Source organism: Camellia sinensis, chromosome 10 (genome assembly GCF_055761805.1).
Source record: "Camellia sinensis isolate YWXY chromosome 10, ASM5576180v1, whole genome shotgun sequence".
NCBI lineage: Eukaryota > Viridiplantae > Streptophyta > Magnoliopsida > Ericales > Theaceae > Camellia > Camellia sinensis.
Window position 1 is genome coordinate 148,844,339 of NC_138970.1, and position 12,883 is coordinate 148,857,221.

The 12,883-nt window shown below is 34.5% G+C and overlaps 1 protein-coding gene across 3 annotated transcripts; it reads left to right on the plus strand.

Moving 5' to 3' along the window:
- The first annotated feature begins 2,034 nt into the window (after positions 1 to 2,034).
- Positions 2,035 to 11,929, plus strand: LOC114275433 (LEAF RUST 10 DISEASE-RESISTANCE LOCUS RECEPTOR-LIKE PROTEIN KINASE-like 2.4). Of its 3 annotated transcripts, none has more exons than XM_082892581.1 (4): positions 2,035 to 3,027; positions 3,983 to 4,015; positions 4,241 to 5,377; positions 11,608 to 11,929. In XM_082892581.1, the coding sequence occupies exons 1-4, from the start codon at positions 2,163 to 2,165 to the stop codon at positions 11,631 to 11,633; spliced, it is 2,061 nt and encodes a 686-aa protein (XP_082748707.1). In that variant the 5' UTR covers positions 2,035 to 2,162; the 3' UTR covers positions 11,634 to 11,929. The 3 variants fall into 3 exon arrangements, with proteins under 3 accessions (XP_082748707.1, XP_082748706.1, XP_082748705.1); XM_082892579.1 differs by having other exon boundaries at positions 2,047 to 3,027; positions 4,241 to 5,401; positions 11,608 to 11,843; XM_082892580.1 differs by lacking the exon at positions 3,983 to 4,015 and having other exon boundaries at positions 2,041 to 3,027.
- The last annotated feature ends 954 nt before the right edge of the window (positions 11,930 to 12,883 follow it).

A 12,883-nucleotide genomic window follows, 5' to 3' on the forward strand; every position in this document is an offset into this window, starting at 1 on the left:
TTTGACATCATACAACACAGGATCAAATTAAAAGAAAATCAAACCTGCTGGTAGAGAGCGTAGAGAAGCAATGCACAACAATACAGAGCTTGAAATCAGAATTAAACAGAGCAATATAGAAATCAACTACGACTAATGAAGCAGATAACAAACAGCAATAGAAAAACAAACACAACGCATCAAAAATTCAAATCAAACTATCAATTACGAAGCCTCTTTAAAAGAAAATATAGCAAATTAGAATGTTTGAATCAATTCAGAAAACAAAGTTACATGAGTCACATTGAACTTCATGCGACTGAAAACCAAATTCAGAATGCAATGCACCAAAGCTTCATTAGAAGCAAACTAATTGGTACATATATATATATATATATATAGAGAGAGAGAGAGAGAGTGAGCTTCATTAGCATTTGCGTCTGTTATTACTAATAATACTACTTGATTCACCCTTTTCTCACAAGTAATCTGAAATCATCAATTGAAAACCCTACAATTTGATCAATGGTTAAACCCAAGCGATAGAAAGAGATGAGAATGATAGAAATCCAAGAATTTGAAAATAAATACTCTATTAAACCCTAGAATTGAAAAATTGGAGGTCTCCACAGTCGGCTCTGGCGAGAAAGAGAAAGACAAACGCCCATGACGGAGAGGAGGCACAACAGAGGGGAGAGAGAGTTGGATTCATTCATAAAAATTAGGCGTACCAATTATGAATCGATCAAAATCTTCATCAAAAATCAATCAAAATCTTCAAATCTTCATCAACAAGTGATCGAAATCTTCAAATGAACAATAAAATTGAGAGTGGAGAATCTAAAGAGAGTCGAGAGAGAGAGAGAGAGATACCGTTGGAGGTCTCTTCTTCAGTCGAAGAGAGCACGAAATGGAGACAATTGAGAAATAACAGTGAAACAAGTTTGGAGTTTAAGTAAAATTATATTTTGATATAAAAAATGATTTTTTTTCGCTAGTTAAACAATCCGTGGCAAAAAAAAAACAAAAAAAAGAAAAAGAAAAAAGACGCAAAAAACCATATTTCTAGCAGTGAAACATACTTGAAAAAAGTCAACATCTTACCAAAATAATAATATCTACCACTACTATTATATAAATGTTATAGTTAGATATTATTTACATATAAATAAGTTTAGCTATTATTTACATTTATATGATTCAAATATATAAATTTTATAATTATCCTATTTTTTATACATATTCTTACATTATTTAATGCATAAATAATATATTTATCCTATTATTTAAATAAATGTTAAACCAACTCAACTAATTAGCCGAGCCAACGAGACGAGCTATACTATATTTGACTTATAAGTTGACTTTTTTGGCTTATTACGAAAAAACGTGTAAAAAAATAAAGAAATGATATAACTAAAATAAGTCAATAAGTTGGCTTACAAGTTGGTTCTCAAAAGAGACCTAAGATTTTAACGAGTTCGATTTCGATCTTGAATTCGAACGCAATAAAAATTTAAGAAACCGTGTTCAAATGAGTCTTTACTGAACAGAACTCAAGTCTGTTCATGAACAATTCTATTTTTTGCAACTTTAATGTAGAATAAATCCAAAGTCCTCATTTATATTTTTAAGTAATTTTCTGAATAAAATTTTTGTAGTTGTATTGTAGTATTACTACACAAAATAAGTGGTTCCCCACGTTGAAATAATTTTTTTTAGTGAAAGTGAGGGAGTTTGAAAGAGTTAATGAGTATACATATATTCATTCATTCAACAAAGGCGGGAAGGAATTTCTGAAGAGCCAATGGCTGAATGTCATTATTAGTGCTTGCTTTAGTCAGAAAAGGAGAAGATTGAGTGTGAAAAAAAGAAACTTCATTGGAGTCTTTGGCGGGACCAGCATTCCAATCAACAACAATTAGGCCAGTTGTCTCTACATTCACCACATTCTTTCTCTTGAGTGTGAAACTTCGTTGGAGTCTTTGGCGGGACCACCGTTCTAATCAACAACAATTAGGCCACTTGTCTCTACATTCACCACATTCTTTTCTCTCTCTCTCTCTCTCTCTCTCTCTCTGTGCCAGCCCTCTCTCCTTTAACAGTATTTCCAAGTCAATTGCCATGTCAAGAAGCCAAACCAACATGATCAACATCTGGAAAATTCTATGGTGCTAGACTAGATGCTTAACAAAAATTATACAAAGACTCTTGATGGGTTTTCTTATTATCTGCTAAATTGTGAATCTACAATGGTTGTTCCCTCCATTTTGGCTTTCTTTGTCCTCTCTCACCTACTGTTTCTTCACTCTGCTGGAGAAGACAACACCTCATTCCAAAACTGTCCACAGTCCTTCCAGTGTGGAAGACTTGGGCAGATAAACTTCCCTTACTCCAACACCACTTATCCCCAATGTGGGTTTTGCACTGTAGATTGCAGCGAAGCAACTCCAAAACTCAATTTCGGTGTGGAGCAACAATGGTATGAAGTTCATGACAAGTTTCTTAATCATGAGGTCCAAAATGTTACTGACAAAATCCTTGAAAGCCTCATAAAGTCCAAAAGTTGCGATGTTTTCACCTTCTACTTGCCCACGAGTCTTCTCATTACACCTTCTGTTTCTTTTACAGTCTCGCCCAATCTCACCTTCTTCAAATGCCCTTCCGGCGTCAACGGTGCACTTGACAAGCAGATTGAGCATTTCTTACGCCATAATCACAGTTACAGTTATTACAAAGGCTGCTTAGGCAATGCAGTTTACTATAAATACCCTGATGATCCTCATCAATCTCTTATTAATGACAGAATTCTGCAAAGCTGTGCACATATTCAACTACCGGTGGTTTCGTTGAACGATAGCAGGAAGCGAAATGTCAGTGATCTGTTCTCAGTATTGTCTTCTGAGTTCTCACTCGGATTTAATGTCTCAAAAGAATGCAGTGAGTGTCACCTCAAAGGAGGCCATTGTCATCGATACAACAGCGCCAAGTTCCAATGCATTGAGCAGGCTTACTTACCCAAAAAAAGCATTGCGCAGGCAAAACACGGTATTGGAATTTCTCTGCTGCATAAAGCATACTGTTATTTCTGATTTAATCCAAAATCTTCAAACTGTAGAAGTCTGCTCCATATGGATTTTTCATTACCTTGGTGGGGTTTGATTAATTAACTGATTGCCTGTAGTTATAAGCTCAAGCATTCAGAATATGCTTAATAAATTACTATGTATTGTTGTATGTGGGTTAGATATACCAAAAAATATGCTCAATACACCCCTATGGGGACAAGAAAGATGTCTAAGCAAGCCATTAAAACAGAGCATTCAAAATTTAGCACTAAAAAAAACTCTCACAGCTTGAGAGCAAGGCCAAAGAAACAAACAACATGCAAAGTTGGAGGACAATGCCTTCTATTTATTTCATAGAAGGCATACGACTAGATTTCTTAGACTTGGTTAGACAAACTAGCATTCTTCTCTAGCAATAAGATTTCCAATTCTATCAAGGAGCTTCTTTTTGTTTTAACCTCTTGAAGATGGGTTCGTCCATGGACCAACAAATGTTTCATTTGAAAGGGTCTATGGAACCCCTTTAAGATGTTAAGAACGACGAAGATCTAGCCCATTTTGACTACCCCATCTTCTTCAATTGCTCTCTCTTCATTTGAAACCTCCTCATTTGGATTACCCCATTTTGCATTTGTGTCTATATTGACCCTGTTTGGTATTATTGGAATCTTTATATGTAAGGGATCATTTTGGAGTTTCAAGGTTCATGATCTTGGGAGCTTCTGTACAGTGGGGGGTTTTAGAGAGAACCGACTCATTATGTTCTCTATTTTCATAGTAAAACGCTTCCATGTTCTTCACCTATGGATGTAGACTTATAGAAGTACCACGTAAATCTTTTGTATGCTTATGTGCTTGTTTTGTTTATTACTTCTCAATTTTTAATTCCGTCTTAACAAATTGCCTGAGGTTTTTCTCCTTGGCATTATTTACAGGAACAAAACACATGATATTGATACTACCAGCAGGTAATATACCTCTAATCAGTATCTATAAGCATGAATAAATTTAGATGCATCTATATACATCAAATGTTTTTAATTGGTGGTTGCAAAAAGAAGTAGGTTGCCATTGATTTTAGGAACAGGTAATATATGTCATTAGCCAGTATTTATATGCTTGAGTATATTCAGATAATTGTTTCATTCCTCTGCCACACTAGCTTAATTTTTCTCTTTTTGCAACTCCTTCAGTTTTTGCTGGATTTGGGATTTTAGTAATCCTATTGTTCTGCATCATAAGGAAACTAGCACAAAATGATCAATTCACATTCTTTTGGAAGACTAAAACAGAGAAATACCGAAATGTTGAGGCCTTTCTAAAGAATTATGGATCTCTTGCTCCAAAAAGGTACACTTACTTTGACATCAAGAAAATGACCAACTCCTTCAGAGTTAAACTAGGTCAAGGAGGCTATGGTTGTGTTTTCAAAGGAAATCTAGAAAATGGATCCCTTGTGGCAGTAAAGGTTCTAAAGGAATTGAAAGACAACGGAGAAGATTTCATTAATGAGGTTGCAGCCATTAGTAGGACTTCTCATGTTAATATTGTAAATCTCCTGGGGTTTTGTTTTGATGGTCACAATAGAGCTCTTGTATATGAGTTCATGCCTAATGGATCCCTTGAGAAATTCATATATGATAGGAATTCCTTGACATATCACCAATTGGGATGGGAAGCATTGTACAAAATTGCAGTTGGCATTGCTCGAGGATTAGAGTACTTGCATCGTGGTTGCAATATGCGAATTTTGCATTTTGACATAAAGCCTCATAATATTCTTTTAAATGAAGACTTTTGCCCAAAGATCTCCGATTTTGGCCTTGCTAAACTGTGCCCACAGAAAGAGAGTATCGTATCACTATTGGGTGCTAGAGGAACAGCCGGCTATATTGCCCCTGAAGTATTTTGTAGAAACTTTGGGGGAGTTTCACACAAGTCAGATGTCTACAGTTATGGAATGATGATTCTAGAAATGGTCGGAGGAAGAAAGAATATTGATATCAAAGTTGATCACACAAGTGAGATATATTTTCCAGATTGGATATACAAGCGACTTGAGCTAGATGGAGAACTTGGAGTGCATGGCATTATGAATGATGAGGCAAATGAAAGTGCAAGGAAGATGATTATAGTTGGCTTATGGTGCATACAAACTGATCCATCACACCGGCCGTCAATGAATAGGGTGGTAGAGATGCTAGAAGGGAGCCTGGAGTCCTTGCGAATCCCGCCTAAGCCTTACTTGTCTTCTCCCCTAAGATCACCACCAAATTCTACACTCATGCCACAACATTGTGCGATTCACAATGCATACTTCTATTGCGAAGGTAATGTGCACCGGTGAAAATTAGGTAAACCGTATCTCTCTTTTGCTTGTGTTTGACAATTGTGATTACTACAATTCAGATTTTGCATAGGGTTTAAAAACTAGTTACAATAAAAAATTTTGTAATATCATGAACCTCTACAAATAATACTAGTATGCCTATGCCATAGTACTATTAAATCAAGATCTAGAAAATTGTTTAGAACAAAAATACCAGATGTCTTTTTCAATTTGATTGCTTCACACAAAGGCATTCAAATTAGGGGATCAGACTACTTCACTTTAGACCTTAAATTGCTCCAAACAGAGTACACCCTATTTCAAAGGAAAATATGGAGGTTAATAACAATTTACTTGTTTTTCAGAGTCAACCTGATCAATAAATTGATAGAACTTTAATGAATTCTATTAAATTTGAAAATTTTGAGTCCCCAAAATTTCAAGTCAAGCCCAGTACCAATGGTTGAGGAAGAGGAATATGGGGACTGCTATTGTGACAATTGTTCTAAGGATTTTGAGGATTTATTTTGAGCCTATTTTGATTATTTGAACCGTCCATGTTACAGATTTTGTCGAACATATTGTTCATATAAAAAATTAAGTTATTTGGATATTCATAACCCAATTATTGGATTCTAATTATTTTAAAAAACATTATCAAAATTATGATAGCTATTTATTTTTTACACAAAAATGTGATCTTTTTATAGAGTTGCAAATATCTAATTAACTTGATTTTTTCATTAATGATCTACTTGACAAACTTTATAATATGAACAGTTCAAATTATTGAAATCGGCTCCGAATGATACCCCACAAACTTTAGGGATTTAGATCTCTCTATCGCATAGTTGTAATGGAATATCTCTATCACATATCTAATGGGTATCAATGATGGATCTAGGGTTGGAACTTTGGGAGGCAAAACCATATATAACTTCTCATCTTTTGAAATTGTCTTACTAATTACGAGTATAATAATATACGTGATTCTTACAATTTTTGATGGGTATAAAAAAATTCATTATACTATTTTGCAGCCATTAGATCTATAATTAGAGATGATCAGTTTGGTGCAATTTAAACAAGCATAAATAAGTTGTAAATTTGATACACATCCCAGTACGCCAACAAAAGTACATATGCACGGAACAAAAAATATTGTTTAGGGGTTACATGTTCAATCGAAAATAATTTCAAAAAATTAAATAAATCTAACAAATTACTTTTTTCATTTTCTCTAAAATTCCGAACTATGAATTAAAACTCGTATAATTGATTAGATCACCATTTTAAGTCATTTTATTAGTTAACCTATACAAGCAAATTAACAGTACCTCTTTAATTTTTAAAATAAAAAATAAAGAAAAATACATACCATAAACATATGGTTATCGATTTAGTCGAAAGACACTAAAGTTTGAAGGATATTTATCATCTTACAATTTTATTTTATATAATTATTATAATATTTTTGTATAAAAAATAATATTTGTCATCTTACTATTTTATTATTTTTATAAAATTTTATCAATTTTTTTCTTAGATTTTATCGATAGAACAATTTAAAAAATTTTAAAACTAGAGTTAAATTTTTAGAAAAAGGTCATTTTTCTTGTCTTTTGTTTTTTGTATTTAGCAAAGTTTATTGAACTATTTACATATTTTTTAGAATCTTCTAGTAACTTTAACAACAACAAAAAAACTAAAAAACAAATTAAAATTCATTAAAGGCAAAAATTTAATAGAAAAATGGTACTAAAATATTATTTCAAAAAATTATGGAGTATGCTCACATCTCAACATTTTCTTAAGTCAAAGAGAACTATCTGGATCTAAGGATGAGTCCCATGCGATCATGATACTTCAAGTCAATTGGACAAAAATTTATCTGATAAGTCTTACTTAGAAGTATTTTTTTCCTTCACTTTGGTTGTAACGCCCTCAAAATAATACAAATAACCCAATTCATAAGAGAAATAAATATAATAGAATTCATTCACTTTCCATATATTAGAGTTCGTACTACAAAAGGTATTACATGCATTATACATTCATAAACATTCATCCTGAATCTATAGCATGTGATACAAGTCAATAACAACAAAATAAATGCCCTATGGGCTTACATCTTTCCAAGATATCACTTGGTTACAACAAAGAAAGAGTCCTAAGCTCTATACACGTAAAGCCCTCGGCTTGAATAAACGCGTAGACAAAAATGATAAGAGCCTTCAGCTCCAAAGTCATCCCAATCTATGCCCTTGGAGAAAGCATATCACATGTACCTAAAAATGGTTTCCCAAGTAGGGTGAGCCAAAGCCCAATAGAGATAAACTAACACAATATATGAGATTTAACTAAGATATAAATGTCTGATAAATATTCAATATTCATGACCAACTTACATTCTCCTCATAACCATTCAACATTGTTACTCATATTTCGGTCCATTCTCATTTATTCTGTTCGAGTTAATTCATCTCATTCTAAGTCATGTGATAACTACACATAATTTTACAAATAACTCAGCTGAGACTGCAACTCAGTGGTTCTGTTTTTCACACAATTATCATACAAACACTTTAACCTTGCCATTTTACAAAAATTTCATTCGCAGGATTGGCACCCATGCATACATAAGGTTTCAGGACTTTCACCCTGGACACTCTGGCCAACTTAATTCTCAATGGAGTCCATCCCCTATCTCCTCCCAAGCAATGGAGTACATCCCCATTCTTCTCCCAAAACGAATACATATACAATGCATTTACAAACATCGTCATATACAATGACTATCCATAACACATATTCAATGCCTTAGTCATACCGTCATATTCAATGACACAACTTAAATGATTAGTTTCAATTTACCTAATCCTCATGCAATTTCTACAACAATCATAGTTATCCTCCACCGATACCCTAAAACAGTTATTTCTAAACAGGTATACAATCTTTTAAACAAATAATTTATCAAATTTCTATAGGTGAGTGATTTAACAAATCCAACTACACCATTCATTCATACATCCTTCCAATTTCATATTTTCCATACCAATTTCATCATTTATGCGAAATGATTAATTAACACAAACTAGGGCACACTTTCCCCCTCTTTCAAATATCAACCCCAAGGTCAAATCTCACCATTTTAACACTTGGGAACTTCATATACAAAGCCCCAGAGCCATTTTGTATACCAACAAGGAAAACCCCTCTTTCAATTTTGAACCCAAACCCTAGCTTTACTCAAATCCTCCCAAATTCCATCATTTATACATAACAACAAATACCTAGGTTAAAAACCATATTAAGGTGTAGAATATCCCTACCTCAAAGGGAAAAGACGAGCTAAGCAAGAGAGAAGCCTCAAAGATGCTAAAATCTAACTCCAATCGGTTCAAAGTGATGATCTTGAGGAGCTCTACCTTTTTAATGAAGGCGCAAGGGTGGATAGAGCACTAGATCTAGGTGAAAATCTAGAGAGAGGGTATTTTAGAGAGAGAGGGTCTCACTTTAGGGTTTTGAGAAGAATAGATCTGAAAAAGTGATGTAAAAGTGTTTTTCGCAATCTGATATACACGTAGTCCACTCGAGCGAAGAGTTTGACGCTCGAGCATCAGACACAACATTTCATTCCACTCAAGTACAAGAAGATCCTGCTCGAGCACAGAATACACACATCCAGTAGTTATGTAGACGCAGTCAACCCGCTCGAGCGCAAAGAAAGCCGCTTGAGCGCCCACCCTCTCGAGCGTAGAAAACGCCACTCGAGCATAAAAAACACTCCTCCAGTACTTTTACAGACGTGCCAAGTATTGTGAGTGTGCAACTCCTGCTCAAGCGCAAGAAGGCCCGCTCGAGCGGAGCACCAAAATTCTAGGCAACTAAGTTAGGGAAAAACATGCAACCAACCTATTCCAAACTCAATCATAACAATCCAAGGGCCAATTTCAAGAGATACAAGGGAAACAAGAGGTAGACAACAATATGGAAACATTAAACCCGAGTCCGAAATATAACAAATGATGGGTCAAAACCGGGATCGCTATATTGGCCCTTCATGTTTCAATTTTTTTCTCAAATTTAATCCTAAAACTAATTTCTATTCAAAATTAGACTGAAAATGTCACATTCTCACATGACATAAAAAATATATTATTATATTGAGATTTAAATTTATGTCAAATGTATGAGTTATATATAATAAAATAATTTTTTATCATGTGACTATCAATGTGTTATTTTTGTCTAATTTTGAACATAATTAGCTTTTGAAGTAAATTAGAAAAAAATTGAAATATGAAGAGCCAAAGTAGGGGAAAAAATAGGGATTTTTTATAGGATCCCTTGTATTAAGATTTTATAGCATAAAAGACATCCAATATTTTCATAATGTCTAAGGTCCCTCACACATCGATTCAGAGAAATTTCAATCCAGAGAATTTCTCTAGACTTCCCCGAGAAATTCTCTCCAAATTTCTTTAGACTTCTCACTCTCTGGTTTGCAAAAAATTTTCTGGTTTGCAAAATTTCTCTAGTTTGCACAAATTTCTTTGCAAATTTCTCTGGCAAATGATATGCTTCCACCACCATAATAATCTCAGTAGTGGTCTCCAAATTAAAATTTCTCTGGTTTGCACAAATTTCTCTAGTTTGCAAATTTCTGTGGCAAATGATATGCTTCCACCACCATAATAATCTCAGTAGTGGTCTTCAAATTGAAATTTCTCTAGTTTGCACAAATTTCTCCAGTTTGCACAAATTTCTTTGGTTTGCAAATTTCTCTGCAAATGATATGCTTCTACCACCATAATAATCTCAGTAGTAGTCTATGTAATCACAGAAACACTAATTTCATCCAAAAAAATCTTCCATGTAGTCCACAAAATCTCCTTCTTCACCACTCAAAATCATAATCAAATGGTTCGACAACGCACCCGAAGATTGCGAACATTGAGAACCCCTCGGATCACCCAAAGCCATCGAAAAAAACCTAGCCCTACCAAAGCTCAGTTACGAAACTACCGAACAATTATGAACTTTCCAAAGAAGAGATGAAGAATCGAGCTTATCTATATATATATATATATATATATATATCTATATATATTCTATAGCATGTGTGTATTTGTAGAAGGATAAGGGACCAGCAGAGGCAACGATAATAACAGCTCTAGTGGGGCCTTTAGCGAGAGAGTTTTTGTTGGCAGAAGCGACGATCTGTTCGTAATCGGTGAAATCGTCCACGGATAAGGATGCTTTGAGCTTCGCTTGACGGAGAGAGAGTTGAAGAAGACGACAACGACGATAACGATGAACTCCAGCGATGGAGGTTGTAACAACCCCGATCCCTGATTAGCGTATAATCCTTAATTAAGAATGCTTAATGAGTAATTAAGGAGGAATCATGTGTGAATTGTGTTTATATCTATTCATGATAGGAATGTGTCTGTATTTTTATTTCGATACGCGAATTGAAGGCCTTATCGGCATCTGATCATGAAATTGACTAAGTTTACATGTTATTTAGAATTTTTGGCATGTTATGGTAGGTTTGATCGGAAGGTGATTTGGAACCAAATAATTAGAATAAATTAGATTAAATTAAGTTAAGCCAAGCTTAATTAAGTCCATTAATCAAGCCTATATAAGGTTTATACACACACTAGAGCTTTCTTTGTTCATCATTTATTGAGGAGAAAACGTGAGAGAGGGAGAGTTAGAGTGAGATGAGTGAATTCAAGTAAGAAAGAAGGAATTGCTAGAGAATTAAGTGGGTGTTTGGGAAGTGGCTATTTTTTAGGCTTTTTGGCTTTTCAGCTATTTTAGTAGGCTATTTTAGCTTTTGTGTTTGGGAAGATATGATGGATTTTTATTTGAGTTTTTGTATTGAAAAACGTGTTTGAAATGATGTTTGAGGCAGAAATGACAAATTTGTCCCTAACCTCACTTTTTCCAAAATTAGTCTAAAGGGGCAAATTAATCATGGGTCAACTGTTATGGATCCTTATGAACGTCTCTGTGCACATGAGTCAACTGTTTACGTCCCGTATAAATGGGTCAATTGTTCTATTAGCACTAATGGATGTATCACGTATGACTATCTGTGAGCTCTGAATATGAATATGAATCTATTTCTGAATCTATTATGGACAATATTCATTAATACCTTTCCTTTGTTATTATTCACTAGGCTTCAACTCACTGTAGTATTTATGTATGTAGGTGATCAGGCGCGTGAACAGGCCTAAGCTGCTACCTGGTTCTGTTTTGGCAACCAACCACAGCGCCTCCCGAGAAGGTTCCCAAGTTAAAGAATGGTTATGTTTTGTTAAGAAGTTTTAAGATTTTGTTTTATTCTGTTTGTTTGAACAATTTTTGTAAACTCTGTATATTGGCCTAAGCCCCTTTTTGATTGTATCTGAAATGATGACATAAGACCAACATGGATATTAACGTCACAGATATGTATGTAAGTACCATATTTTCTATCCCATGTATGTCTACACAACTCTATGGACGTTATATGTTGTATTTGCTTTTGCTAGCCCTTGTATTTTGTGTAATTTGTTCAGAGGCCATTAGTAATCCTAGGATTACTGGCTGGTTACGATGCTAAACCTAGAGGGGCGGGTTTAGGTCATAACAGAGGTGGAGTTTGTCGGAGAGAGAAGAGCAAAGAGAGAGAAAGAGAGGGGAGAGGCAGTTTGATTTAAAGAGATCAAATTTCGCTTTATATATGGGTGTCAGGGGTTGAGGGACCTTGTCCATCATAAAATAATATTGTAGATCTCTTCCATTATTAAAATGGGAGAGGGGCCTTAGAATAATTTTCTCAACAAAAATAAATAAATTAAATTAAATTAAAAATTAAAACACACACACACACACACACACACACACACACACATACACACACTTGAAGGGTCATAGTGAAAAAAATAGCTAAACATAACCCCTGCTAGGGCACAGAAAACATGTCCATTATATATAAATGAAATATATTACTCATAGTGATGCATAAAAGGGATAAATTGTAATTCACCAACCAAAACACGAAGGGGATGACAATCAGAGGTGACCTCAGCACAACAGATGTCACCCCTACCATTACCACAACTCTCCACTTGCATCACCATCTTTACTATTACAACAACTGTCGCTTCAACCGCCACCATCACTACTACACAATCGCTACCACCATCAAATCACCACAAATACCATCACTACGTCCATTACACAACCTTTCCACTATCACCACAACCATTATCCCTCCACATCGTACACCACCACCACCGTCATCATCATCATTAGCACCATAACCACCACTATCATTGCCATTGTCGCCTCCACCACCTCACCATCATCACAATATATTCATATTGAAAGAGAAAATTTAAAAATACTAATAAATTTCAAATTTCATCTTGTCTTCATTTCAACATTAATTTTTATCAAATAATTTTTTAATTCAATTAGTTCAGCATTTAATTTTTAATTT

Coding starts and splice junctions, on each gene's coding strand:
- LOC114275433 (XM_082892581.1), top strand. CDS start 2,163: ATGCTTAACAAAAATTATACAAAGACTCTTGATGGGTTTTCTTATTAT. Junction 3,028..3,982: donor CATTGCGCAGGCAAAACACG/GTATTGGAATTT, acceptor CATTATTTACAG/GAACAAAACACATGATATTG. Junction 4,016..4,240: donor GATATTGATACTACCAGCAG/GTAATATACCTC, acceptor CAACTCCTTCAG/TTTTTGCTGGATTTGGGATT.